This window comes from Meles meles, chromosome 13 (assembly GCF_922984935.1).
Source record: "Meles meles chromosome 13, mMelMel3.1 paternal haplotype, whole genome shotgun sequence".
NCBI classification, from domain to species: domain Eukaryota; kingdom Metazoa; phylum Chordata; class Mammalia; order Carnivora; family Mustelidae; genus Meles; species Meles meles.
The window spans coordinates 62180475-62207481 of record NC_060078.1 but is presented as its reverse complement, the minus strand read 5'-3'; the positions used below and the strand labels follow the sequence as shown (position 1 = coordinate 62207481).

At 47.9% G+C, this 27007-nt stretch overlaps 1 protein-coding gene and 1 pseudogene across 1 annotated transcript in view; both read right to left on the bottom strand.

Annotated features, from left to right (window-relative positions):
- Window positions 1–25884, bottom strand: part of NEURL1 (neuralized E3 ubiquitin protein ligase 1) — an 81325-nt gene extending 55441 nt beyond the window's left edge. The window contains exon 1 of the mRNA XM_046027614.1: window positions 25254–25884. Coding sequence (XP_045883570.1) covers window positions 25254–25338 — 85 coding nt within the window. The 5' untranslated portion in view covers window positions 25339–25884. The remainder of the gene's footprint in view (window positions 1–25253) is intronic.
- Window positions 5640–5939, bottom strand: LOC123955496 (annotated as a pseudogene).
- Window positions 25885–27007: the final 1123 nt, after the last annotated feature.

Below are 27007 nucleotides of genomic sequence, written 5' to 3'. Positions count from 1 at the left end.
TCTGACATCCCATATGTCATCTTTTTTTTCTTTCTTTCTTTTTTTACTTCGTGTGTGTGCGTGTGTGTCTGTCTCTCCTCATACTCAGAAGAATGTAACTCCGTAAGACAAAGAATTAGTTCACTGATATATCCTAATTCCTAGAACAGTGCCTGTCACATAGTAGGTACTAAATAAATATTAGTTGGAAGGAAGAAAAGAAGGATGGAAGGGAAGGAAGGGAAGAGAAAGGAAAAATATAAGACTCTAGACACAAATAGGACCATATTATACACACTAGACATACTGTGCAATTCGGCTTGGGCTCTAAACAATGTGGCAGACATTTTTAAAAACAGTACCACTGAATATTAAAAGTTGCAAAGTCGGGGCACATGGGTGGCTCAGTGGGTAAAAGCCTCTGCCTTCGCCTCAGGTCATGGGATCGAGCCCTGCATGGGGCTCTCTGCTTCAGCGGGGAGCCTGCTCCCCAGCCCCTCTCTGCCTGCTTGTGATCTCTGTCAAATAAATAAATGAAATCTTAAAAAAAAAAAAAAAAAGTTGCAAAGTCATCCTGTGTATAGAGGTGCCATCATGGACTTACCACATGCCCTCCTTCCTGAAAGCCTGTATGGACCGTAAGTGGGGAGAGGGCCACCATGAGGTGCCTCCCCAGTGCATTTGATAATAAGCTTTGCCCGATTTTCAGTCTGTGAAATCGACTGGTCATGAATCAGAGCACGCAAAGTTACCCTCGAGAGATGAAACAGCCCCAGTAAAAGAGGCCTGACCAGAGGTATTAACAAACCTAAAGCAAAGAGGTGTTCATTGGATGCCAAGGAATCAGGAAAAAGGGGGTGTCCCTGAAGCAAGCTGTAGTGGGGTCCACAGGAACACAGTCAGAGCTGGCCCGGGCTGGGTCCACCTGGCAGGCATGTCCCTGTGGGTGAAGTGGTCTGGGTGGAGTTCAGGGCCCAAGGGCATTAAATCCTCAGATCGTGGCCTCAGCTCCCCAACCAGATGCCAAGTTCACCCAGCACTCAAGGAGCATCCTGCAGCGGGAGAAAATGGCAAGCAGTTGACACGCTGTCTGGTCCATCTGACAGTAAATTTCTCACTGCCAAGTGGTAAGCTGACTTCTGATTTGATTCATGAGATTAGATGAGCCAGGAGCCCCCCAGTCCTATCAGCTCAGACAAGGCAACTTGGAGATGGAATCTGGGGCCAGCTGGACGCTAGGCAGGAGGACTCCCACCAGGTTGAACCCTGTCCCATCGCTCACTATCTTCAAACTCCTAGCTATGAACAAGAAGTGGCTGTTGTTTACTGACATTTTACTACAGACCAGGTCCTGAGCCACCCCAATTAATCCACACAGTGACCCTGTGAAATGGGAACTAGAATGCCTGCTTACCAATAAAGAAACCAAAGGTTTGGAAGATCAAGACACTTGACCAAGGTCAAGATCCAAGAACCAAAGATTTGAGTCCAGATCTGACTGACTCCCAGGGAAGTGTTTCACAGTGGGTGGTCCATAGAACTCTCACATCAGTATCACCAGAGGCTCTTGTTTTAAAAAGCAGATCCCAGAAACCCACGCCTAGACGCACTATGCCAGATGGTCCGGGGTTAGGCTCCAGGAACCTGCATTTTTACAATCTGTAGGAAATCTGATGGGTCATTAAGGTCTGAGAACCACTTCTTCTTTTTTTTTTTAAGATTTTATTTATTTATTTGACAGAGAGAGATCGCAAGTAGGCAGAGAGGCAGGCAGAGAGAGTGAGAGGGAAGCAGGCTCCCCACTGAGCAGAGAGCCCGATGTGGGACTCGATCCCAGGACCCCGAGATCATGACCAGAGCCGAAGGCAGCGGCTTAAACCACTGAGCCACCCAGGCGCCCCTGAGAACCACTTCTTATGCCATATCACGATCTCTAAACTCTAGCCCCATGGCCTCCATCATCTTCTCTGGCCCGTTGTCTTTTCTTGGCTTTTCCTTACCCTCACCCCACTCCTTCAGTTTTGTCCTGTCCACCCTGGGATCCTTCATTCACCTTCAAGGTTTAAGTGGCACCCATTGCTGATAACAGGTTGCAGCCATAACTTCCCCCTTGAGCTCTGAGCTCACACATGGAGCTGCTGACCCAAAAGTCTCTCCCAGAATGCCTCAGCCCTCCTCTGGCATCCCAAAACTCAACCTAGCAGCTTCCCCTCCAATCCTCCTCTCCTGCCCAGGGTCTCAAAGAAATTACCATCTTCCCAGCCACCTGAAAACTTGGGCACCATCTTGGATTCTTCCCTCTCCCTTACAACCCCCACCATCTGTTTACCAGTGCTGCCAAGCACCCCACTCAGTGTGTCTCAAATTCCTCTCTTTCGCCAAAACTGCATTTCAGGCTTAGGTATCCTTCCCCGAGACAGCTGTGCTCCCACCATAACTAGTCTCCCTGTCCCCATCTTGTCCCTCTTAAATCCATCGTCCACAAGGCAGCTAGACTGATCTACCTAAAAAGCAAATCTAAAACCTTCAGTGGCTTCCCACCGCCCAGAGATGCCCAGGACCAGTGTGGATGTCTTTACGTTATCTCCATTCACTTTAATGCTGAGTTTAATGTTTTGCTAGGGTGTGGATGGCTCTTGGCAAGGAGATGATCTTTTGTAAACCAGCACCTCAACAACCATCTAGAAGCAGACGTTTAACGTACCTGGATATGCAGCCTTGGATACTAGTACTAGCATTACTGCTAAAAGAGCTGTGAATGGAATGTTCGTAGTAAACAACACCGTGTCTCCTGCCCTGATTTCCCCAGCACCAGGGCCTTCTAGCTGCAATTTCTCAGGCCTGCGCTTTCTAACATCTTTCCTTTTTCAGACCCAGGGATTCCTACACTGGTCAGTTACAGCTTCCTACGTCCCAGCTGTGTGATCTCTGTGAAAAGAATCAGTGAATAAATGAGAAGCTCTTTCTAAAAGGATGTTAAATGGGGAACTCCCGCTAGAAAGAATATCTAAACATGCGCTTGCTGTTTTTCCAGTAGGGGCCCAGGATAGAGCAAAGGAAGTGGGGCCACAGGGAGCCCCGAGGCAGGCCAGGGTAAGCTGGGTGGCTCAAAGCCAACAGTCACCATGCTGGCCTGCTTCCTGCCCCACCCCCAACTCTATTTTTTGGGCATCGGGGAGACATTTTGAGTATATGAGTTCACATCCTCCTTGCAAAGACCCCCACTGCTCCCTGTAGAGCCCCAGGTTTTGAAGCCTGTGTCCTTCATGAGTAGCCCAGCTAAGAAAGTATCAGTCAAGGGGCGCCTGGGTGGCTCAGTGGGTTAAAGCCCCTGCCTTCGGCTCAGGTCATGACCCCAAGGTCCTGGGATCGAGCCCCACATCAGGCTCTCTGCTCAGTGAGAAGCCTGCTTCTCCCTCTCTCTCTGCCGACTTGTGATCTCTGTCTGTCAAATAAATAAAATCTTTAAAAAAGAAAGAAAGAAAGCATCAGTCAAGACTGAAACCTCATGATCTTGCAGAAGACTCATGATGAAGGGGCCCACACCCCTTTGCAAAGAAGGGAAACCTGGGCCCAGAGAGGGATGATAAGCTGCTGGGTGAGCAGGTTCAAACAGCCCATCACTCCCTGGCCTTGGTTCATCCGAGGCACACCCTGGGGGAGACATAAAAACATAAAAAAGGCTGAGCCTCTAGGACAAGTAGGGAAGACCAAGGTCAAAGAAGGAATCCAAGAGCGGGAAGTCACAGCAAAGCAGCAGTCAGGACTAGAACCAGTTCTCCTGGACCCTTAGCCACCACCCCTTCCCTTGCACACCCTCTACCTTCCTTGCCTTTCCTCAGCTCTCATACCCCGGGCCCCCAGCTCACTGCCCCAGGCCTCTGTTTAGTCACTAGGCCAGAAGCCTTGGATGATTCCCAGACTGAAAGGCCACTTCCAGCCAGATTCATCAGCGCCCCCCTCCACCCTTCACCCCCACCTCCCCTGCAGAGCTCCTAGGCCAGAGGCATCCTGGCACAGCACAGAGATCTGAGAGCCAGAGAATCAGGAGCCTTCTAAACCTCCGTCTGCTCCAACTTGCCCTGGGACTCTGGGCAGGTCCCTTCTCCTCTCTGAGCCTCAGTTTCCCCCCTGGAAAAGGTCAGTGCTGGACAACATGATCCCAGGCCCCCTCCATCCCTGAGGTACTGGGGGTAACTGGTGTCCTAGGGACAGGCTCTATGTTACGGACACCGCGGTGACCTTTGGAGGGGCCCTGCAGGCCACAACGTGAAGAGGGGGCCCAGAGGGGCCTCCCCAAAACCCCTACTGCCTCCCACTGAAAAACAATGAATTTCATTCCAAATAAGGGAACTTACAGCAAAGTCCCCGCCATGGCCCAGTTCCGGCTGGTTTATGTTAGCTGGACAAGACTAAACAGACCTTCACATTCTCAGTATTAAGCACTGAAAATGAAAAAAAAACGACTGTTTGTCTCTGGAGCACGGGGCGAGGGAGAGGTCAGTGCTCCCCTGAGGGGCCCCCCCAGCAGACCCTGGGGGGTAGTGCTGGACTCCAGGGGGTGGGAGTGTTTGGGAAAGGCCACTGGGGAGGGAGAAAGGTTTCAACAGGCAGCAGTGGGGTCAGTACAGAATAATAGCCCCAAAGGGGCCTGGGACCTGGGGGTACAGGGCGCAAGTGGTGCTTTGAGTCTGCAGAGGTAAGAACCTGAAGGAGAACCAGACAATGCCACGGTGGAGAAAGGGAGAAAGAGAAAGGCAGGGAAGGAGTGGCAAGGCCAGAAGACCCTAGAAGAGTACCTACTCCCAGTCCATCTGCCATGACCAGGGGGCTGGGAGGGATGACAGAGGGGAGGGAAGGGACTCCACCACTTCCTAGACAATACTGGCACCTTGTTTCCAGGTGCCCCGCCTGCCTCCTGCCCGTGTGGGCACCACAAACCCCAGATAAGAATTTAATTATTTACAAAACAGAGGCCTGAAGCAGGACTGCCTTCCTGTTTTTCCACGGACCCCCACCCCCATACCTGCCTCCTAGCCTCCCCCTCCTCCAAAGGCCTGCCCTCCGTCCCTCTATTACCTGGGCCATCTCCTTGCACAAAGGGGTTAGCCACAGTGGTCTGACCACACTGAGAGGCCAGCATCACAGCTCCCATCCTAGAGGTGAATACACCAGCACTTGGGGCATGCCGTGACCTGCCCAGGGTCACCTGTCTGTGGATGGCAGATTGAGGATCAGTGTTACCCACAGCTTGTGGACCCATCTTTAGCAACACCCTCAGGCCACAAGGTCATTGGCCAACTTTGCCTTATTTCCATACACAGGCAGCCCCATCTTCTCTATCTGCTCTCTGCCCACCCCCAAGAGAAGGCCCATCTATTATCTACCCAAACTTTCCCATTGTTCTTTTTTGGGGGGTGTATAACGATTTATTAAATATCTTTAATGAGACCATTATCTGACAAGTAGAAAACAGTAGAGTTTTTGGTTTAAAAAAAAAATCCCTCAAACTGGTGTTCATTTTGGAGCGTTTCTGTTGTTTGCAACGTAAAATAAGACATGTAATATTCCAAGTGGAAGTTTATCTTTTAAATCCAAAGTGTGTGCTCTGCCCGTTACAATAGAATCACGTGAATTTAGTCGTCATTTCCTCTGGATTTTCAGAGCAGCAGTAAGATAAGTCTCAGAATCATCATGAGGCCTAAACCTGCAACCAGCCCAGCTGGCATGATCTTCTTAGATCTCTTATACCTCACACCCATTATGGTGGCCAGGAAGAAAGCTGTAAACAGTGACAGCTTGACATCTCGCTTGTCACTGGAGACACGGTAGGCTCCCTAGCCAGCCAAAAATCCAACAAAAAGACCCGCGATCAAAGATGGAACACCACATCTCCGCTTATATCCCAAGATGCTACCAAACGTCACAAGGGCCGCATAACCAAAACCGACCAGGTCCATTGGCAGGCAAGGTTGCAATTCTACTGCTGGTGTCTGGAAGCGATCCCCTCCACCAGCACCTCCCGATTCTGCCTCCCATCATTCTTCAAAGCCAATCTCTCCTCCGGGAAGCCTTCCCTGACTCTACTCAGCCTAGCTGACCAGCCTCCTCTCCTCTGACCTTTGCCAACACCAAGGGTCAGCAGCACAAGTGCTGTAAGGATGGAGCCACATTCATCCGTAGAGGCTGGTCTGAGGCCCGGCATCCCTGTGGCATCAGGGAATGAATGAGTGAACCAAGAGTCCCACATCACTCTTCCCTTCTCTGGCCTTGGCCCCAGAGCCGATATACAGCAAATGTCCTTTCAACCAGGGAAAGAAAGAGGGCTTTTGCAGCACTGAGGGGATGTGAAAGAAAAGTATGACTTGCCCAGAATCAGCCCGTTCTTGCATTCATTTCAAAATATTTGTTGAGCACCTACTGTGTAAGCCAGGCCCTGGGGCAGCAACGCAGTGGGGAGTGCACAGGCCACACGGGACAGTGACAGCTGAACAGGCCCTGGAAGCTGGTCAGATCCATGCTGCGAGGGGGCTACAGGGCTGGCAGTGAGGAGGACACAGAAGCCATCTAACCCAGGTCGGGGATGGGACAGGGGTCAGGGAAGGCTTCCTGGTGGAAGTGATGTCTAAGCTGGGACCTGCCGGTTGAGCCTAATGATGAGCACAGTGACTCGTATTTATCATGCATTCATGACTCATCAAGCATTCTCTCCGATAAAGGATGAGGGTAGGCAGAAGTTAAGCCTCTGGCTCCAGGTGGCACAGGGAGCAAAGACAAAATCTGACTCCCGAGTCCATCCCTCAACCACAGCGCCTCTCCCTTGCCTGTCCTTCCTCCTCCCTCCTCACCCTGGGTTCCCCCTCCATGCCCATGGGGAACTCCAGAGGCCTGCTGGACCACACCAGAGTCCAATGTCCGGGTTGAGTTTCCTAAGCACAGGGGGATCCCTAGGACTCTCAACCCCCCAAGTACCCTGGCCAGGCCCACACAGTGGGGTTTGGAGAGTCCCTACAGACCCAGACAGAGCGCCCCCTCCATCCCCAGACATACCAGGTGGGGGAGGAAACTCACCGGTCTTCTGAGGTGCCTGAGTTTCCTGGGTCCTAGGGAAGGGGCTTTGTCCTAAAGGAGAAGTTCTTCTCAAATATTAGAGAAAGTACCCCTGAGCTGGGAACTCCCTCTTGGCCTCACCCTGGCTCTGCATTACTCTGCATTACGGCTCTCCCCTACTTGGGTAGAACAGAGGGGGACCCCTGGGGCAGGCAGGAAGATGCACCTGCCAGAGGGCTATCTGAGGGCTAGGAGGCCACAAGGCACGCACCGCCGTTCACAGCCCCCTGGGCAAGCGGGTGCAACAATCATTGAGGATACCCTGGAAATGTCCACCCAACTAGACCTCAGTCTGTGTCTCCAGGAAATAGGGCCAAGACCACCTGTCCCAGCAATCCCTAGGAGATCTGGAGCAAGATCCAGGAGGGAAGAGACAGGAGGAGGGCTTCACGAAGCTGGAAGACCCAGACAAACATAATGGGCTTTTTTCTTCCCAGCAACTTTGGCTCTCTGAGAGGATCCCCAGTGGAGTAACAGGAGAAGGAAACGAGGGAGGGGAGTTAAGGCAGTGGCCCTATATAGAAGCGGATGTTTCTCAGCTGGGTGTGCCAGCCCCACTGGGGGCAGAGGACACAGCCATCCCCCCTGCCTCCCTGTCCCTCTACTCTGCAGACTACAAGGGAGAGAGCCAGGCTCCTTCAGTTCATGGTTTCTGGTCTGTCTGTACCCACTGCCTGGGCTAAGTGAGAACTGGCCCACTAGGAGGGAAGCTGTGGGCCCAACCCAGCCCTGCTCCCATCCGCCAGAGCCACACACCAGGCCCCAGGGCCCCGGATTTAACATATCCCACTCAGTGTGCTCCCTCTCCCCAGGGCCCCTCAGCACAAGTTAAGATCCGATTGGCACTAATTGGACCAAGCTGACAGTGCCCAGGGCCGCTTGAGCGCTGTCATCATGGATTTGACTCACCGAGCGATGGCCACCGGTGCCTACGGACCCCACAATTAGTGTCACTTTGGGAGGATCAGACGGGCTTGGATGGTGCTTTGTGAGTCAACACCACTGCCCGGCCATGCTTCCAGCGGAGACCTAAAGCTTACAAGTGATGTCTCTTCCATCTCACAGCCAGGCAAGGGCTGGAACCCATGCCTCCTGACCACTAGCTCCTGAGTCTACTGGCCCATTCCTCTGCTATTGGTCCCAGAAAGTCTTCCGCAGAAGTGAAAGGGGGTTCTAGCTCTTCTCTTCCTCCCGGGGCACAAGACCTCCAGCCTGATAATCAAACCCCAAGCCCAAGAAGAGAATTTCAACCCAATCCTAGAATATGGCGCTCCTAGAATATAGAGCACCAAAGTCTTGGGCCCAAGACTCAAAACTCAACTACAATCAAGAATCCAGAGCCCTGAAGTGAAAACTCCCTCCAGGAATGGAACTCTCACCCCAGCATGGAAATCAGACCCTCCAAACAGGCACCTCAATACCAAGCCAGAATCTTGTTTACAGAAATGGCAACTTCACCCCAAAATAGAACCTTGTGCCCTAGGATCTGAAACTTAGCACTAGACAGTAAACCCCCACTTTCAGAGCAAGCCCTGAATCTTGGGAAACTTTCTTCTCAACAACTGATCTAGGTTCTTGTTGTATTTTGTTTCTTTAACACACCCTCAACTTGGGGGCCAGATGAGGAGACCCAAACTCCCTAAAACAGTTTCCTTCAGATTTTACAGTGAAGGAACCAGAAGAATCTCATGCAACCAGAGCTCCAGTTTCCAGGAGCGCAGCACCCTGATGCAGAAGCTTCCATGTGAGTGGCATTTTGGTCACTCACAGCCTCATCCCACCACTTCCTCTGTGCTCTGGGCTCCATACCAAGGGCTGAGTGGCTATTTGGTTTCCTCAAACCCAAAGGATCTGCCAGCCCGGCCCAGGAGATGGAAAACCCCTCTGCACCTCTCAGGCCTAGCTAGGCTGTCTCTGCCCTGAAAAGGCATTCAGACTCATTATTGGTCTGTTCAGAATTTTTTTTATTTATTTAACATATAGTGTACTATTAGTTTCAGAGGCAGGGTTCACTGATTCTTTAGTCTTATGTAATAACCAGTGCTCATTATATCACATGCCCTCCTTAATGTCCATCACCCAGTTACCCCATCCCCCACCCTACCCCTCCAGCAACCCTCAGTGTGTGTCCTATGATTAAGAGTCTCTTGTGGTTTGTTTCCCTCTCTGATCTTGTCTTATTTTTTTTTTCCTCCTTTCCCCCATGATCCTCTGTTTTGTTTCTTAAATTCCACATATAAGTGAGATCATATAATTCTTTCTCTGATTGACTTATTTTGCTTAGCATAATACCTTCTAGTTCTATCCATGTCACTGCAAATGGCAAGATTTCAAATTTTTGATGGCTGAGTAATATTCCATTGTACATATATACGACATCTTTATCCATTTATCTATCTATGGACATCTGGGCTCTTTCCATAGTTTGGCTATTATGGACATTGCTGCTATAAACACCGGGGTGCTGAAATTTTCTATTCTTCATGATTCAGTTTTGGTAGGTTGTATGTTTCTATGAATTTATCCATTTCTTCTAGGTTGTCCAACTTGTTGGCATATCATTGTTCACAGTAATCTCTTATGATCCTTTGCATTTATTTCAGTCTTCTCTCTTTTACTTAATCTAGCAAAAAGTTTGTAAATTTTAAGTCTTTTCAAAAAACCAACTTTTACTTTTGTTGGTCTTTCTATTATCATTCTAGTCTTTATTTCATTTCTTTCATTATTTCTACTCTGATCTTTGTTATTTCCTTCCTTCTACTAACTTTGGCTTTAGTTTATTCTTTTGCTAGTTCCTTGAGGTATAAAATTAGGCCTTTTGGATCTTTCTTTGTTCTTAATATAAATATTTATTGTTATAATCTTCCCTCTTAGAACTACTTTTCTTGCATCCTGTAAGTTTTGGTGTGTTGTGTTTCCATTTTTGTTTGTCTCAAGATTTTTTTTTAAATTTCCCTTTGGATTTCTTCTTTAACCAACTGGTTATTCAGGACTATGTTGTTCAATCTACACGAATTTGTAAACTTTCCAACTTTCCCCCTATAATTGATTTCAAGTTTCACATCATTGTGGTTAGAAAAGATACTTCTTCAATATGTTAAGCCTTGTTTCGTGGATAACATATGATCTATCCTAAAGAGTTTTCTGTGTGCACTTGAGAAGAATGTGCATTTTGCCGCTGTTTGATGGAATGTTCTGTATATGTCTGTTAGGTCTATTTGGTCTAAAGTGTAGTTCAAGTCCATTGTTTTCTTATTGATTTTCTTTTGTTGTATTTGACAGAGAGATCACAAGCAGGCAGAGAGACAGACAGAGAGAGGGAGGGAATCAGGCTCCCCACTGAGCAGAGAGCCCCATGCAGGGCTTGATCCCAGGACCCTGAGATCATGACCTAAGCCAAAGACAGAGGCTTAACCCACTGAGCCACCCAGGCACCCTCTTGTTGATTTTCTGTCTGGATGATCTATCTATTGTTGAAAGGGGAGAATTGAAGTCCCCTATTATTACGGTATTACTATTTCCCCTTCCAGATCTGTTAATATTTGCTTTACATGCTTACGTGCTCTGATGTTAGGTGTGTATGTATTTACTACAGTTATTTCCTCTTGATGAGTCGATCCCTATATCATTATATAATGACCTTTTCTCTTTCTTTTACTTAGTCTATTTTTTCTCCTGTAAGTTGAAGTACCCTGCTTTCTTTGGTTTCCATTTGCCTGGAATATCTTTTTCCATCCCTTCATTTTCAGCTTAGGGGTATCCTTGAAGCTAAAGTAAGTCTCTTATAGTTGGGTAGTTCATTTGGTCTTGTTTTTCTATCTAGTCAGCCACTCTATGTCTTTTAACTGGAGAATTTAGACTATTTATACTTAAAGTAATTATTCATAGAGAAGGGTTTACTCTTGCCACATTTGTCCATTGTTTTCTGGGTATTTTATAGAACCTTGCTCCTTTCTGCCTCTCTGTCTTTTTTTGTGATCTGATGATTTTCTATAGTGGTATGCTTTCATTCTTTTCTCTTTACCTTTTTTTGTACCTACCTATCTGTTCCGTACCTTGGTTTGTAACTACCATGGGGTTTACATAAAACATCTTATCACAGTCTAGGGGCACCTGGGTGGCTCAGTCTGACTCTTGATTTCGGCTCAGGTCATGATCTCAGAGTCGTGAGACAGAGCCCCGAGTGGAGCCTCAGCCCGGAGCCTGTTCGGGATTCTCTCTCTCTCCCTCTGCCCCTCCCCACCCTCATGCACCCACACATACTCTCTTTCTCAAAAACAAAACAAAAAGCCAACATGTTATCACAGTCTATGTTAAGCTTACAGCAACTCAACTTTGTTCACATACAAAAACTCAACACTTTTACTGCTTCCCAACCATTTTATGCTTTTTTTTTTTGAAAGATTTTATTTAGTTATTTAACAGAGAGAGACACAGTGAGAGAGGGAACACAAACAGGGGGAATGGGAGATGGAGACGCAGACTCCTCACTGAGCGGGGAGCCCAAAGTGGGGCTCAATCCCAGGACCCAGAGATCATGACCAGAGCCGAAGGCAGACACTTAACAACTGAGCCACCCAGGCGCCCCCATTTTATGTTTCTGATGTCACAATTTACATCTTTTTATATTGTATATCCAGTAGCCAATTATGCAATTATAGCTTTTTAAAATTCTTTTGTCCTTTAACCTTTATACTAGAGTCGTAAGTGATTTATATACCATTATTAGGATATTGGAATATCCTGAATCTGGCCATACATTTACATTTACCAGGGAATTTTATACTTTCATATATTATATGTTACTAGTTAGTGTCCTTTCTTTTCAACTTGAAGAACTCCTTTAGCATTTCTTATAAGGCAAGTTTAGAGGCTGTGAACTACTACAGCTTTTTTTGTCTGGGAATGTCTATATCTCTCATTTGATTCCAAAGGATGGCTTTGCTGGGTAAAGTATTCTTTAATCTCCCAATAAAGAAAAGTCCAGGACCACACAGCTTCACTGGTGAATTCTATCAAACACTTACACAAAAATTAACGTCAATCCTCTCAAACTCTCTCAAAAAAAAAAAAAAAATGCAGAGGAAGGAACCATTCCATCCAGTCATTTTATGAGGCCATCATTACCCTAATACCAAGATCAGAAAAGAATGCTACAATAAAAGAAAACTATAGGCCAATATCCCTACGAACATAGATGCAAAAATCCTCAGCAAAATATTAGCACACTGATGTCTGATCTTACACCATGATCAAGTGGGATTTATCCCTAGGATGCAAGAATGGTACAACATATGTAAATTAATAAATATTATATACCATATTAACAAAATAAAAGATAAAATATCATGTGATCATTTCAACAGACACATAAAGAGCAGTTTACAAAATCAACATCTTTCCACCACGCTCAACAAATTATCACAGCTAACTCTTACTCAACAGTGAAAAGCTGAAAGTTTTTCCTTTAAGATCAAGAACAAGACGAAGGGGCCCACTCCTGCCACCTGTATTTAAACAGTGCCAGAGGGACACTTGGGTGGCTCAGTCAGGTGAGCATCTGACTCTTGATTTCAGGATCATGAGTTCAAGCCCCAAGCTGGACTCCATGCTGGGAGTGGAGCCTACTTTAAAATGTTTAACAGTGCCGGAAGTCCTAACCAGGGCACTTAGATAAGAAAATAAAGAAATAAATAATGAAAGTCATCCAAAACAGAAAGGAAGAAGTAGAACCATCTCTATTTGCAGATAACATTATCTTATATATTGAAAAATCTCAAGACTCCACCAAAAAACTGTTAGATTGATAAATTCAGTAAAGTTGCAGAAGATGACATCAGCATACAAAAGTCCACTGTGTTTCTATACACTAACAACAAACTATCCAAAAAGGAAGAAAATAAATCTATTTACAGTAACATCAAAAATAATAAAATACTTAGGGATAAATTTAACCAGGGAAGTGAAAGATCTATATACCGAAAAATATAAAACATGGATGAAAGAAACTGAAGAAGATACAAATAAGCACCAAGATATCCCATATTCGTGATTTGAAATAATTAATATCATTAAAATGTCCATAACACACAAAGAAATCTACAGATTGAAGGCAATTCCTATCAAAATTCCAAAGCACTTTTTATAAAAATGGAAGCTTACGATCTCAAAATTTGTATAGAACAACAAAACAGGGGCACCGGGATGGCTCAGTGGGTTAAGCCTCTGCTTCTGGCTCAGGTCATCATCTCAGGGTCCTGGGATCGAGCCCTACATCAGGTGCTCTACTCAGCAGGGAACCTACTTCCTCCTCTCTCTCTGCCTGCCTCTCTGCATACTTGTGACCTCTGTCTGTCAAATAAATAAAATCATAAAATCTTAAAAAAAAAAAAAGAACCACAAAAGATGCTGAATAGCTAAATTGTGAGTGAGAAGAACAAAGGCGGAGGCATAGGACTTCCTGATTTCAAACTATAATACAAAGCTATTGTAGTCACAATAGTATGGTATTGGCATAAGTGCCAACTGGCAGATATATAGATTAATAGGATAAAATAATGCAGAAATAAACCTATGCATATACAGTTAACGAATTTTCAACAAAGATGCCAAGAACACACAATGGGGAAAGAATAAGTAGTGTTGGGAAAACTGAGTATCAACAAACAAAATAATTAAACTCACTTAAAATAATTAAAAGGCCTTTCCCTTACATCATATACAAAAATCAACCTAAAATGGATTGAAGACTTAAACATAAGACCTGAAACTATGAACTCCTGGAAGAAAACATGGGAAAAAACTTGACACTGGCCTTGACAATGATTTTTTGGGTAGGATCCCAAAAGCACAGGCAATAAAAGAAAAAAAAAAAACAAGTAAGACTATATCAAACAAAAAAGTTTCTGCACAACAAAGGAAACAATCAACAAAATAAAAAGGCCACCTAAGGACTGGGAGGAAATATTGCAAACCATATGTCTGATAAGGGGTTAACCTCCAAAATACATACTGAACTCTTCAACTCAAAAGCAAGGAAATAATAACAGTAACTCAATTTAAAAATGGACAAAGGACCTGAAGAGTCATTTTTCCAAAGAAGACATACAAATGGCCGAGAGGTACATGAAAAGGTGTTCAACATCACTAGTCGTCAGGGAAATGCAAATCAAAACCACAAGGAGATACCACCTCACACCTGTTCGGATGTTTCTTATCAAAAAGACAGATAACAGGAGGACAGGCAGAAAAGAGACCTCTTGTACACTGTTGGTAAGAATGCAAATTGTACAGCAATTCTGGAAAACACTATGGAGCTTCCTCAAAAAATTTAAAGTAAAACCACCAAAGGATTCCTTTGGAATCCTTGTCTTGAAATCTTTGTCTTGCAGAGAGATACACACCGCCTGTGGCTTCATTTCTCAGCCCATTCTTCCGCATTCTGTTTTACTATATGGCCATCCATCCAGTACCTCCTGCTCTCCCCTTCCTTGACAGTTTAATAATTTAATAGGTACCAAGCCCCAGGGTGAGGGTCTGGGGCTTTGATCTCACTCTGGGAAAACCAGAGCAACCTTGGCCTGTCCGGGCTGATTTATGGCCACCTTTCATGGTTTGTGTGTGAACGCTGAAAGCCAGGAGCCACCTGAGAAAGCCTGGCTAGATCAGGACTCAAGGCCCCTGGCTCGGGGGCCAGAAGCCAGGTGCACGTCACCCCGCAGATGTCAGCACCCTGAGTCTGCCCACTCTGCAGGAGCCACCTGTGACAGGCAGAGGCAATATCAATTATGGATGGTTTCCCAGGTGGTAGAGATGAGTTAAGAGCCCAGAGCCAGTCCTGCCCTGCTCACCTGACTCCCCTCCCGGCTCTAAGACCTCAAAGCTTGGGTGGGATGCAGCACTCAAGGGAACACACACACATGTCTGAATTAAAGAAGGCTGGGCTGTGAGCACCTCAAGGGCAGCCCCAAAGCCCAGTATTCACGTCTCCGTTCTCCATACCAAACACCATGTCGGGCGCCAAGAGGGCACCAATACACCAAGTAGGTCACCTGGAGGCCCCCTGCGGTTTTATTCACACTGATCGAGGCTAAGTGGCTCCTCTGCTCTCTCTCAGAGGCACCTGGATGGACACCCTCCCTGGGCCAGACACACTCTAGGCTGACCCATGCCCTGGAGCAGATCTGCCTTTCAGTGGATTCTGGGTGGAAACCAGGGCGAGCCACTTGGGCGGGGGGAAACAAAGGTGAAAGCCAGGAGCATGTGGACCTGTCCCCACCCTTATCGTAAGACAACACCACCTCCCTTGTCGTTGTCCCCTCCCCAGCCTCCCCAGCAGCCAGGCTGGCATTCCGGGGCAACGGAGGCAAAGAAGGCCACACAGATAAGCCAGCAGACATACCTCCCTTGCCCTTTCCTGCATCCCAGAAAAGATCCCCTCTCCTGCGGCTGTCCCAGCCTTGCACAGGCAGTCTCTGTGACCACAGGAGAGAGACAAGGCAGTGGTCTCTTAATGATTTGCTGCTGAAAGTTCCTTGGCCCAGGGGGTCAGAATGACATCAGCCTGGGATCACTCCCCACCCCCTCCACAGTTAACAGGAGCCAACTCTAAACTCTGCCCTCAAGCATGGGGGCTTATGCCAGGCTCCCTGCCGGGAACAGCCGGCCCTGCTGCTCTCCACACCCTGGTCCATGCTCTCAGTTAGGGCTGGCACTGCCTCCTTTGGAGAGCTTTTCAAAAATATGGGAGATCATTCATTCTTTCTTTCTTTCTTTTAAATATGGGCGCTCTTGAGAGAACAAACAGATGGTTACCAGAGGGGAGGTGGGGGAAGGGATTAAGAGTACACTTATCTTGACGAGCACCAAGTAATTATAGAATTGTCGAATCATTATATCATACGCCTGAAACTAATGTAACACTATGTTAACTACACGGGAATTAGAAGAAAAATGAAAAGAAAACCTGGGAAAGCTTTTTTTCTTTTCTTTTCTTTTTCTTTCTTTCTTTCTTTCTTTTTTTCTTTAATGTCACAATGACCACAAGGTGGCCAGTGGCATTGAACAGGCAGGGGTCAGGAGTGCCAAATGAATAGTTCCACACCCAACAGGCCAGGAGCACCCCTCTGGGAACATAAAACCCACCCCGACTCATCCTCAGATCACTTCCCTATAGAAACCTCCCAGACCCCAGAACCAGGTCAAGTGCACCCCCGTGGCTCCACAGTCTTCTCTTTCACCTCCCTTATCCAAATGTAACTGATCCTGTCAACTAAAGAAACAGTTGGCAGAATGAAATAGTGCTTGGGCCTCAGGGAAGTGGAGTGTAACTCCCATCCCTTAAGTGAGGACTGTGCATGGGGACTTTCTTTCCAACAGTGCAATATGGAAAGGGGGAGAAAAGTATAACTTTAACTTTATAATGAAGAAATCAGACAAGCACTACCTCAACCAAGTGATCAAGGTCAACATCACCAGGAATAAATCATGTTGATTGCATTTACTGTTGATATGTGATGGAAATGGCAATTCACCTCTATGGTCTCGCTCTCCAAAACCTTTACAGCAATCTAATCACGAGAAGAACATCAGAGAAATCCCAGGAGAGGGGCAGTCCACTAGACACTTAACCAGTTCTCCTCAAAACTGTCAAGGTCACCAAAAACAACAAAAGCATAAGAAATTGTCAAAACCAAGAGGAGTCTAAGAAAACATGACAACTACGTATATAAGCTGGGCCCTAAAAATATAATGTGGTATCCTGGTTGGGATCGTGGCACAGAAAAAGAACACTGGGAAAAACGAAGGAAATCTGAATAAAGTATAGACAGTAGTTAATAACAGTGTGTGGATATTGGCTCACTATTTGTCACAAATTTTCCATACCAAAATGTTAATAATGGGGAAACTGGACATGGGGTATCTGGAAACTCCCCATACTATTTTGCAATAATCCTGTAAATCTAAAACTGTTCTAAATAAAGAGGTTACAGGCATACCTCATTTTATGGTACTTCACTGCACTTTACAGATACTGAGGTTAGGGGGGTTTTGTTTGTTTGTTTGTTTTGCAAATTGAGATTTGTGGCAACCCTGAATCCAGCAAGTCCACTGGCACTGTTTTCCAACAGTATTTGCTCACTTCATGTCTCTGGGTCACATTTTGGTAATTCTTGCAATATTTCAAACTTTTGCATTCTTTTTATATTTATTATGGTGATCTGTGATCAATTACTGATCGGTTATTGTTCAGGGCTGCCACAAACCATGCCCCTATGAGGCAGCAAACTTAACCGGTAAACGTTGTATGTGTTCTGCCTGTTCGACCAACAACAATAGGTAAGTTAGGCCAGTTGGCGACCCTGCATCGGCCTCTAAGTGTTCAAGCACAAGTTAAGAGCCTTGCACTTCTCACTTTAAATCAAAAGTTAACAGTGATTAAGCTTGGTGAGGAAGGTGGGAGATAGGGAAAGCGAGGACTCTTGTGCCAAACAGCCAAGCTGTGAATGCAAAAGAAAAGGTCCTGAAGGAAATTACAAGTGCTCCTCCAGTGAACACATGGATGATACGAGAGCGGGAACAGTCTGATGGTGGATACGGAGAAAGCTTTGGTGGTCTGAACAGAAGATCAAACCAACCACAACATGTTCTTAAGCCGAAGCCTCAGCCAGAGCAAGACCCTGACTCTTCAGTTCTGGGAAGGCTGAGGCAGGTGAGAAAGCTGGAGAAGAAAAGCTTGAAGCTAGCAGAGATGGGTTCGTGAGGCTTGAGGAGAGAAGCCGTCGCCACAGCATAAACGTGCAAAGGAAAGCAGCAGGAGCTACTGTAGAAGCCTCAACGAGGCATCCAGAAGATCCAGCTAAGATCATTCTCGAAGGTGGCTGCACTCAACAGCAGATTTTCTATGTGGACGAAACAACCTTCTATTAGAGAAGATGCCATCTAGGACTTGCATAGCTAGAGAGGAGAAGTCAGTGCTGGGTTTCAAAGCTCCAAAGGACAGGCTGACTCTCTTGTTAGGGACTAATGCAGCTGGAGACTTCAAGTTGAAGCCAATGCTCTTTGACCATTCTGAAAATCCTAGGGCCCTTAGGAGTTACACTAAATCTATTCTGCCCATGCGCTATAAAAGGAACAACAAAGCCTGGATGACAGCACGTCTGTTTACCACATGGTTTACTGAATATTTTAGGTCCACTGCTGAGAACTATGGCTCAGAAAAAAAGATTCCTTTCAAAATATTACTGTTTGTTGACAATGCACCTGGTCACTGTAGAGCTCTGACAGAGACAGACAGTGAGATTCATGTTGTTTTCATGCCTGCTGACATTACCTCCATTCTGCAGCCCATGGATCAGAGTCATCTTGACTTTCAAGTCTTATTATTTAAGAAATGCATTTCATAAGGCTATAACTGCCTTGGATAGTGATTCCTCTGATGGATCTGGGCAAAGTCAACAGAAAACCTTCTGGAAAGGATTCACCATCCTAGATGCCACTAAGAACATTTGTGATTCATGGAAAGCGGTCAAAATGTCAGCATTAACAGGAGTTTGGAACAAGCTGATGCCAGCCGTCATGGATGCCTCTGAGAAGTTCAAGACTTCAGTGGAGGACGTAAGTGCAGATGGGGTGGAAAAGCAAGAAAACTAGAATTAGAAGTGGAGCCTGAAGATGGGGCTGAATGGCCGCCATCTTGTGATAAAACTTTAACAGATGAGAAGCCGCTTCTTTTGGACGAACCAAGTGGTTTCTTGAGATGCTGCGGAGATTGTTGAAAGGACAACAAAGGATTTAGAATATTACATAAACTTAGTGAATAAAGCAGCGGCAGGGTTCAAGAGGATTGACTCCCATTTTGAAAAACGTTCTCCTGTGCTTAAAATGCTATCAAAGAGCATTGCATGTTATAGAGAAATCATTCGTGAAAGGAAGAGTTAATTGATGCAGCAAACTTCGTCGTCTTATTTTAAGAACCTGCCACAGGGGCTTCTGGCTGGCTCAGTTGGTCAAGCGTCTGACTCTTGGTTTCAGGTCATGATCTTCCAGGTCATGGGATCAAGCCCTGTGTCCGGCTCCATGCTCAGCAAGGAATCTGACTGAAAATTCTCTCCCTCTGTTCCTCCCCCAACTCAGGCTCTCTCTGAAATAAACAAAATCTTAAAAAAAAAAAAAAGAAAGAAAGAAACTGCCACAATCACCCCAACCTTCAGCAGCCAGCACCCTGAACAGTCAGCAGCCATCAACATCAAGGCAAGACCCTCCACCAGCAGGAGCACAACTGACCGAAAGCTCAGGTGATAGTTAGCATTTTTTAGCAATAAAGTAGTTTTAATTAAGTTATATACTGTTTTTTTAGACAGAGTGCTACTGCATACTTAAGAAACTACAGTATAGTGTAAACACAACTTTCATATGCACTAGGAAACCAGAAAATTCATTTGACTCGCTTTATTGTAATATTCGCTTTACTGCAGAGATCAGCACACAACCCACAATATCTCCCAAGTGTGCCTGTATCGAAAAGAGAAAGAGCAGTAGCTCCAAAATCAGAAGGATTTTGCCCAGAATCCCAGCGCCACCTCGTATCAGCCATTTGACCTTGAGCAAGTTGCTTAAACACTAAGCTTCGGTTTATCCATCCATAAATGGGGTTAATAATCATACTTACTTCACAAGGTGGTTTTAAAAAATTACACACGATAAGGGGTGCCTGAGTGGCTAGTTGGTTGAGCAGCCAACTCTTGATTTCGGCTCAGGTTATGATCTTAGGGTCATGGGATCGGGCCCTGCACCCAGCTCCACGCTCAGTGTGGAGTCCGCTTGGGATTCTCTGTCTCCCTCCACCTCTACCCCTTCCCCCACTTGCGTGAGCACATGCTCTTTCTCTTTAAAATAATAAATAAAATCTTTTTTAAAAAAATAAATGAGGTAATAGGTGTAAAGAGGCTCCAGCACACAGCATGTTCATACTTATTATCGTATTCCGATTTATTTTTGTGCATTTGTCATTTTTCCTCCCATCTGCCTCTCCATTGGAGGGGAAGCTTCCTGGCAGCCACAGCAGCAAACCCTCATCTAGTTTGCATACCACTGTATTCTCACGCCTGTGAGAGTGTCTGGCCCTTCATCGATGCTTAGTATGCATTGGTTAAACAACAGAATGAGCCCTTCCCATCAGAGCGTCCCTGGAACACCAACTCTTACCCTAGGAGAATCTCAGTTCCAGAGCCCAGCCCTAAGCCCTCTTTGCAGTTAGAGCAGAGAGAAAGCCAAGGCCTCCCACCTGCCTGCCAGTGACTCTTATCTATTTCCTTCCCTCCTCTCCTAGACCTTCTTTTCTCTCCGCCTGCTCCCCCACAGGCATCAGCACCTGCTCATTTCCCAAAACAGCAGGATCTGGGTAATGACCTCTGATAAGCATCTTTTAATAAACCCTGTAGCTGGATCTGTCATCCAGAAGCTATATTCTTCCCCCCTTCCCACTCTCAACCCCATCTCCTCCCACTTCCTGGGCATTGGAACCTTTGGGGTCGCCAGGCCAGCCCCCAGCTCCCCTGGGCCTCTGGACTCTGACTTCCTGGGCAATGGCCAACAGGCAACCCAGGCTATTCCATAAGCGTGGCCCTCCCCAAAGGCCTCTGAGCTCAGCAGCTTAGCCCAGCTCTGCCGATGCTACCCTGCTTGACCGCTGGCCAGTCCACTTCCCTCTATCCCCACAGGCAGGTTTCCCAGGCGTTACCAAGGAGACCACTCGCATCCTGCCCAGGGTTGCCAAAGCAACCAGTTCAGTGAGAAGCAGCCCCTAAGCCTCTAGCCCTTGGGAGAGTCACAGACCAAGAAATAGGCCTAGGCAGCTGGCACACCAGGATAGAGGCATCCCTGGCATCCCCTGGGCAATGCCCAGCTCCTGCCCTCCTTCCCCCACCCCTTCCTCCCCCTTGCTCTTGCCTATCTGGCCTCCATGTTGACCTCTGTGATTGAGAGCAGATGCCTGACCCTCAAAGTGCATATCTTGGAAGTGAGCACATCCCATCCCAGAGGGTCAGGGAAAAGAAAGCCTAATGTGCAAAAATTCCTCAAGACCAAGTTTCTTCCCCATGGGTTCTGGTGTTCTGTGTAGAAGTCCCAGTTTCACTACTTCCTAGGTCAGTGATCCTGGACAACATTCTTTGCCAAGGATTCAGGGGAGGAGGTAATGGAGAGTGACTGCTTACTGGGTACAGGCTTTCCTTTTGAGGCGATGAAAACATTCAGGAACTTCACAGAGGTGGTGGTTGGACAACACTGTGAATGTACTAAATGTCACTAGACTGTACAGTTTAAAATGTTAAAATGAGAGCACGTAGGTGGCTCAGCTGGTTAAGTGTGTGACTCTAGGTTTTGAATCAGGTCATGATCTCATGGGTCATGGGACTGACCCCCACATTGGGATCCATGCTCAGCAGGAAGTATGCTTGAGGATTCTCTCCCTCTGTCCCTTCTTCCCACTCTCTCCCTCCCTCTCTATCTCTCTCTCTAAAATAAACAAAATAAAAAATAAATAAAATGTTAAAATGGTGGGTTTCATGTAAATTTCACTACCATTTTAAAAATGATTGGAGATGGCCCATCCAATCCTCATCTATAGGTGACCACTGGGGCTGGATAGTCCTCCACAAGGTTTTCAGTTACCTTCCCCTCAACACTTAGCACCAAGCAGACAGGCACTCAGAGAGAGCGGGGAAAGGAGAAAGTTCTTTATTCTCTGTATTTGTCTCCATGAAGCAAGTGCCCCTTGCCCCAGTGACCCGGTGCCCCTCACTGAGAATATATACACACAGTTACCAATTCCCACCTCTAAGCCTCTGCTGTATGTCCCTTTCCCCCTCTCATCCCCATACCCTAGCACACCTGCTGCACCCCTTGTCATCTATCCAGTTTCTGCAGGTCCCTCCATGACCAGCTCAAAGCTGCCTTGCCTTTTCAAAACAGATCTTCAGCCTGTGAATATACAGGGATGTCAGAAGACCTCACCTCTAGTCCAGGCACATGGCAATTCCTCATAACTGTCTGTTGGTCCTAAGCTCAGAGGTATGCCTTGGATCTCTCCCCTGGACCCTCCTAGACCAACACTGTTCAGACTCCAGTGGGAATCACCAGCAGTGAAGTCAGTGTGTCTCCAGGGAGAATACCAAAGCCTATAACCTGAAAAGTGATGGACGAGCCTCATTTCATGTCGGCCTGACAGCCAGACCAATCTTAGATCTCCAGTGTTTTGCCAGACCTTTTCCAGATGCTTTAATTAAAATGGTGAGAAATCAATAGAGATTGCAATTATAGAAGGAGAGAAAAAATCGAGAGTTCCCCACCCCCAGCAAATTTCTAAGACAGACACTGATATGAATTAGAGCTAGATTCAGGGTGAGTACAGAAGGATTCTGAGCAGAAGTCTGGGTGGACAGGCTTAGAATCACAGCCAGTATTGAGGTCAACACCAATACAATTAGAATGGAATTCTGGATGACCACTGATACATCAGAGAAGACTACTAGGTCGATGCTGATACAGTTAGAAGGGAATTTGGAATGGACACTAAAACAATCACAAAATAAAGCTGATGGCTTTATTAGGGTGGGTAGAAGTCAGGATCAGTGTAACCTGGGCAAAGGACAGAGGGTACCCATAGGTGGCCATCATGGGCACACTCTAATCCTTCATCTCAGTCTTGGAAGGAGCAGAATCAAAATTCTCATGGCCACCTCCTGTAGGCGTGTGGGAAGGGACAAGAGAGTGGATTCTGGTAAATCAAGCCTGAAGGGAGACAGGCAGAAGGAGGAAGACAGGTAGAGGGTGAATTTCACCACTATGTAGTCCCCAAGAAGAGGAAACTCAACCCTGTAAATCAGGGAGGCAGCACAAAGGGGGTTTCCCAGGCCACACAGGTGGGGAGTCAGGCAGAGGAGAAAGTTGGGGTGGGGGCAGGGAGGTGGAAGGCTCCCAGACCTTTTCCCATCCCTTCCCTCCCTTGCTGAAGACCCAAGCCACAGAGACTTCACCTCCCCACAATCCCACACTTTAGGTAAAAAGGTATGCAATTACCAAAGTCTTTTCTGGGCTTCCCTAGGGTCAAGGATGGAGCAGGCCTGCCTTCTTGGGACAGTTTGGGAGCAATTAAACCCCAAGTCAACTCATTGGCCCAGCTACCCTATCCTTGAAGGGTTCAGCCTGACTTAGCCACCTGATCCACTGAGTAAGTGGGCAAATCACTCTCGCTTTCCTTCCTTCTTCTCGCTTGTGAGGAATGACAATGAACAAGAGGATGTCCACTGGTTCTCCCAACATTAGGAGTCTGTTTCCAATACTCAGAAATAGTCTTTATACGTGTTAATACTTACAGCTTCTTTCTGATGATAAAAAAAAATACTTGCTTATTGTAGAAATTTTTAAGAAGAGTGACGTATAAAAAAGAAAAGAAAAAATCTTACATGATCCCATTACTGAAAGAAAAACCATTGTTAACTTTTTGGTAATTTTCTTTTTCTTTTGTATTCATATTTTCTTAACAAAATTTGGATCTCCCAGCCTATACAACTTTGTATCCTGCTCTTTTCAACCACCATTATGTTGCACTGAACATTTCCCAAGGCATCAAATATTCTTCAAAAATACAAATTTTAAAGATTGCAAAATACTCCACCAAGAGCATATACCATGATTATAGGGCATTTAGGTCATTTTCCTAGTATAAATAACACTGCCATGAACATCTTAGCCTGATGCGTAAATATTTGCCTGGATCTCCATTTTGCTAGGATCAGTTCTTCTAGGGAGGATCACAAGGCCAATGAATGTGTTCTTTTTAAAAGATTGACATGTACCACCATATTAATTTCCCGAAAGACACAACAAACCCACTGATTTTCCCAAATGCAGTGAGAGCAGAGTTCTGAAAGGTTTGGAGTTAGAATGCAGAACGGAGGTCCTGTCTCTAGTCCTCTCTCGCAGTCTGGAAAGTTAACTGTCCAGCGAAAGAGAGGACAGAATTCCGAGTCAGAAGATACAGCTCTGCAGCCTAGCTCTGCCTCTCACTGGCTTCAGGAACCTAAAACAAGCAGTGGTTCTCCTCAACTGTAAAATGGGTAGATTAGTTTTGCTGACCACTCAGAGTAGTTTCCAAATGCTCAGGCGTTTGTGAAAGTTCTTTGTAAACTTTAACGCTTTGTCAAGGGGTATGACTATTATCCTTCTCACAACCCGAGGGGCTGAAGAAGTGGGTGGTTCTTTGTGGAAGACCAAGCACTTCCCTTCCTGTCCCTTAGTCATCAGAATGCCCAAGACACGTGCTAGCTGGTTCTAAGGGTGACAGAAAAGCAGCTTTCTGAAGGGAATCTGTGGGTCTGAGGGTCTGGGAGGACCCAGGTGTGTCTTACAAACGTCAGAGACAGCACTGGAAGCCGAAGGGCTGAGGACTGGGCCTAGGGCTTCCCGGGGGGTGCCGGGTTGGTCTGGGGATTTAGACAGCAAAGACATTCCTGGTAAATGTTCCTCTCTTTCAAGGCTCCCAGCCTTTCCTTTCTAAGGTTCTGACTGGACATCTGGCCAGTGGAGGAACCAGAAAGCAAGCTGAGTCAGTGGATGCAAAAAAATCAACAGCTGCAGAAAACTCCAGAGGCCACCAGCTCTGGCCCCTTCTTCCAGGCTGCTGTAAGTCAGTCCTGGATCTTTAAGATCGTCCAATTGGAAATGCAACTAGTGCTTCCAGCATGACCTCTCCAGCCCTGGGCAGATGAAAACGAGACTGAGATGCTGCCCTTGAAAAGCACAGCTGTCCGGTCTGAGCATCCTGCCACACTCCCCTACCCACTGGGCAAATGCCCTTCCCAATGCCTGCACGTTAGCCTAGCATCATGGCCTGAGTTAACTCCAGTGACGTTCCCAGTGCTGGCAGGGACAACTGCGCACGCAGACCCCACCGAACGCCATCCTCCCGGTTTTCAACATCAGCATCAGCAGCCCCCTACCCCTAGCCCACCTCCAGGGCCAGATGAGCACCTCGAGTCTCCAATTACGAACAACAGGTGGCACCTGTCCGTCCTCCCCTACTACACCGCTCCACGTCTCCCTGCCCCTCCACCTGCGCCCCAGTCCTCAGGCTGCGCCCGGCCCGGCGGAGCCTTCCTTACCTTTGAGGGTTTGGGGGTGGCCCCGCGGCGCCCGGCTCGGGTTTCCTCGGGGCAGAGAGGGGATACTGGAGAAGTTGTTACCCATGGCATCCGGCCCCAGGGGGTTCGGCGCTCGCGGGTGGCAGGAGAGGCCGGGCAGGAGCGGAGGTACTGTATGCGAGTGTGTGCGCGCGCGGGCGCGCGCCGCCGGGGGAGGGCGCTGACTGGGCTGCGCCCGGGGGCGGGCGGGCCGCCGCTCTCCTCCCTCTCTCGGGGCCGCGCCGTCCTCGGCTGCTCCTTCCCGCCGCGGGGGTCCTCGCGCGAGCCCGCTACCTGCCTGCCATTCCCCGCGGCGGGGACGGGGGCCGCGGGAGAGCCCCTGGGCCGGGGCCGGCGGCGGCGCCCGGGGCTCCCCCGTTCCTCGGGCTGACGCTCGGGTTCCCGCTGCTGGTGGGCGGCGCGGAGGCTCCGGCGAGCTCCCCCCGAGCCATAGAGTCAGGGCTCCCGGCGCGAGCGCTCGGCGGCTCGGCGGCGGGCTCGGTCCCCGCCCGCGGGGACGGCCGCTGCGGCGACGTGCGTGGCGCCCTCCCGCCGGCGGGTCCGCATGGAGCGGGGCTCTGTGGCGCGCGGGGCGTGCTGGGCGCTCCCGCCCCCGCTGGCTTCCTCCCGCGACCGCCGCCCCAGCCCCCCGGCCGCCGCCGTCGCCAGGATTCCCTGGCTCCGGTTGTTATGGTGACAGCTGCGCCGGTGAATGAGCGTCTTAGTGACACGCGCGCGCCCGCCCAGCCAGATGTGTCCCCGGGGCGCGCGGCGTTCCCGCTGCCACAAGTTCTCCGCGGCGCTGGGGGCCCGGCTCGGGCCGGGGCGAGGGGTCAGGTAGATGCCGGGGCGGGGGGACTTGGGCGCGTTCTTCTCAGGGGCAGTGGGACTTGGTGTGGAAAAGAGAGAAACAGCAAGAATGTTGAGCTCCCTGGGGGCCAGGAGCAGGGCGAGTTAGCTCTACTTCGCAGCCTCCCCACAGGGCCTGGCCCACAGGCAAAGCTCAAGAAAAAAAATTTTTTTGAGGAGTGAATGGTTGATTCGATGAGTGAGGTGAGGTTAGAAACGCGAGCACTTGACCCTCGGCCCGCAGTTATATCTGTGGGTGCGCTGGGGCAGGGGCTCAGGACCAGAAGCCCAGCTATCCGGTGTCTGCGCACATTGCATTGGGGGCCTTGGGGTGAATACGGGGCGGGACCGAGGAGACTGGGTTGATGGCCAAGCTGGGGGAACAGATCTAAGGGACAAACCATGAGAGAACCACCAACTCTGAACCCAGCGGTTCTGTCAACTGTAAGACTTGAGGGGACCGGAGCTTCTGCCGCGCTTAACAATCACGGAAGACTTCCTAGAGGAAGGGGCTTCAGTAAGTTGCCTATCTGCATGACTATCTTATCCTCCAGCTCAGTACTGCTCCCAGGAAGCCTGCAGGAAGGGGTAAGTGAGCCATTCTCCTTCTGCGTGGTCATAGGCTATCTCCTCCTCCCTGTCTGCTGGGCTAGACGATGAGCCACAGTCCCCTCAAACAATTGGACTTCCTGCTCCGCTAGGTCACCTCTGGTTCTCTAACTGGCTTCAGCAACTTCGATCCAGAATCCAGTGAGGGTGTGAGCTTACAACAAGCATCTCATCGGTCCTCGTAGGGAAGGTTCTTCCCTCAGGACTCCATGAGATAGCTCCTCATCATTCAGGCACAGTTCACATGTCATCTCCTGACCTTCCCTGTCCACCCCAAC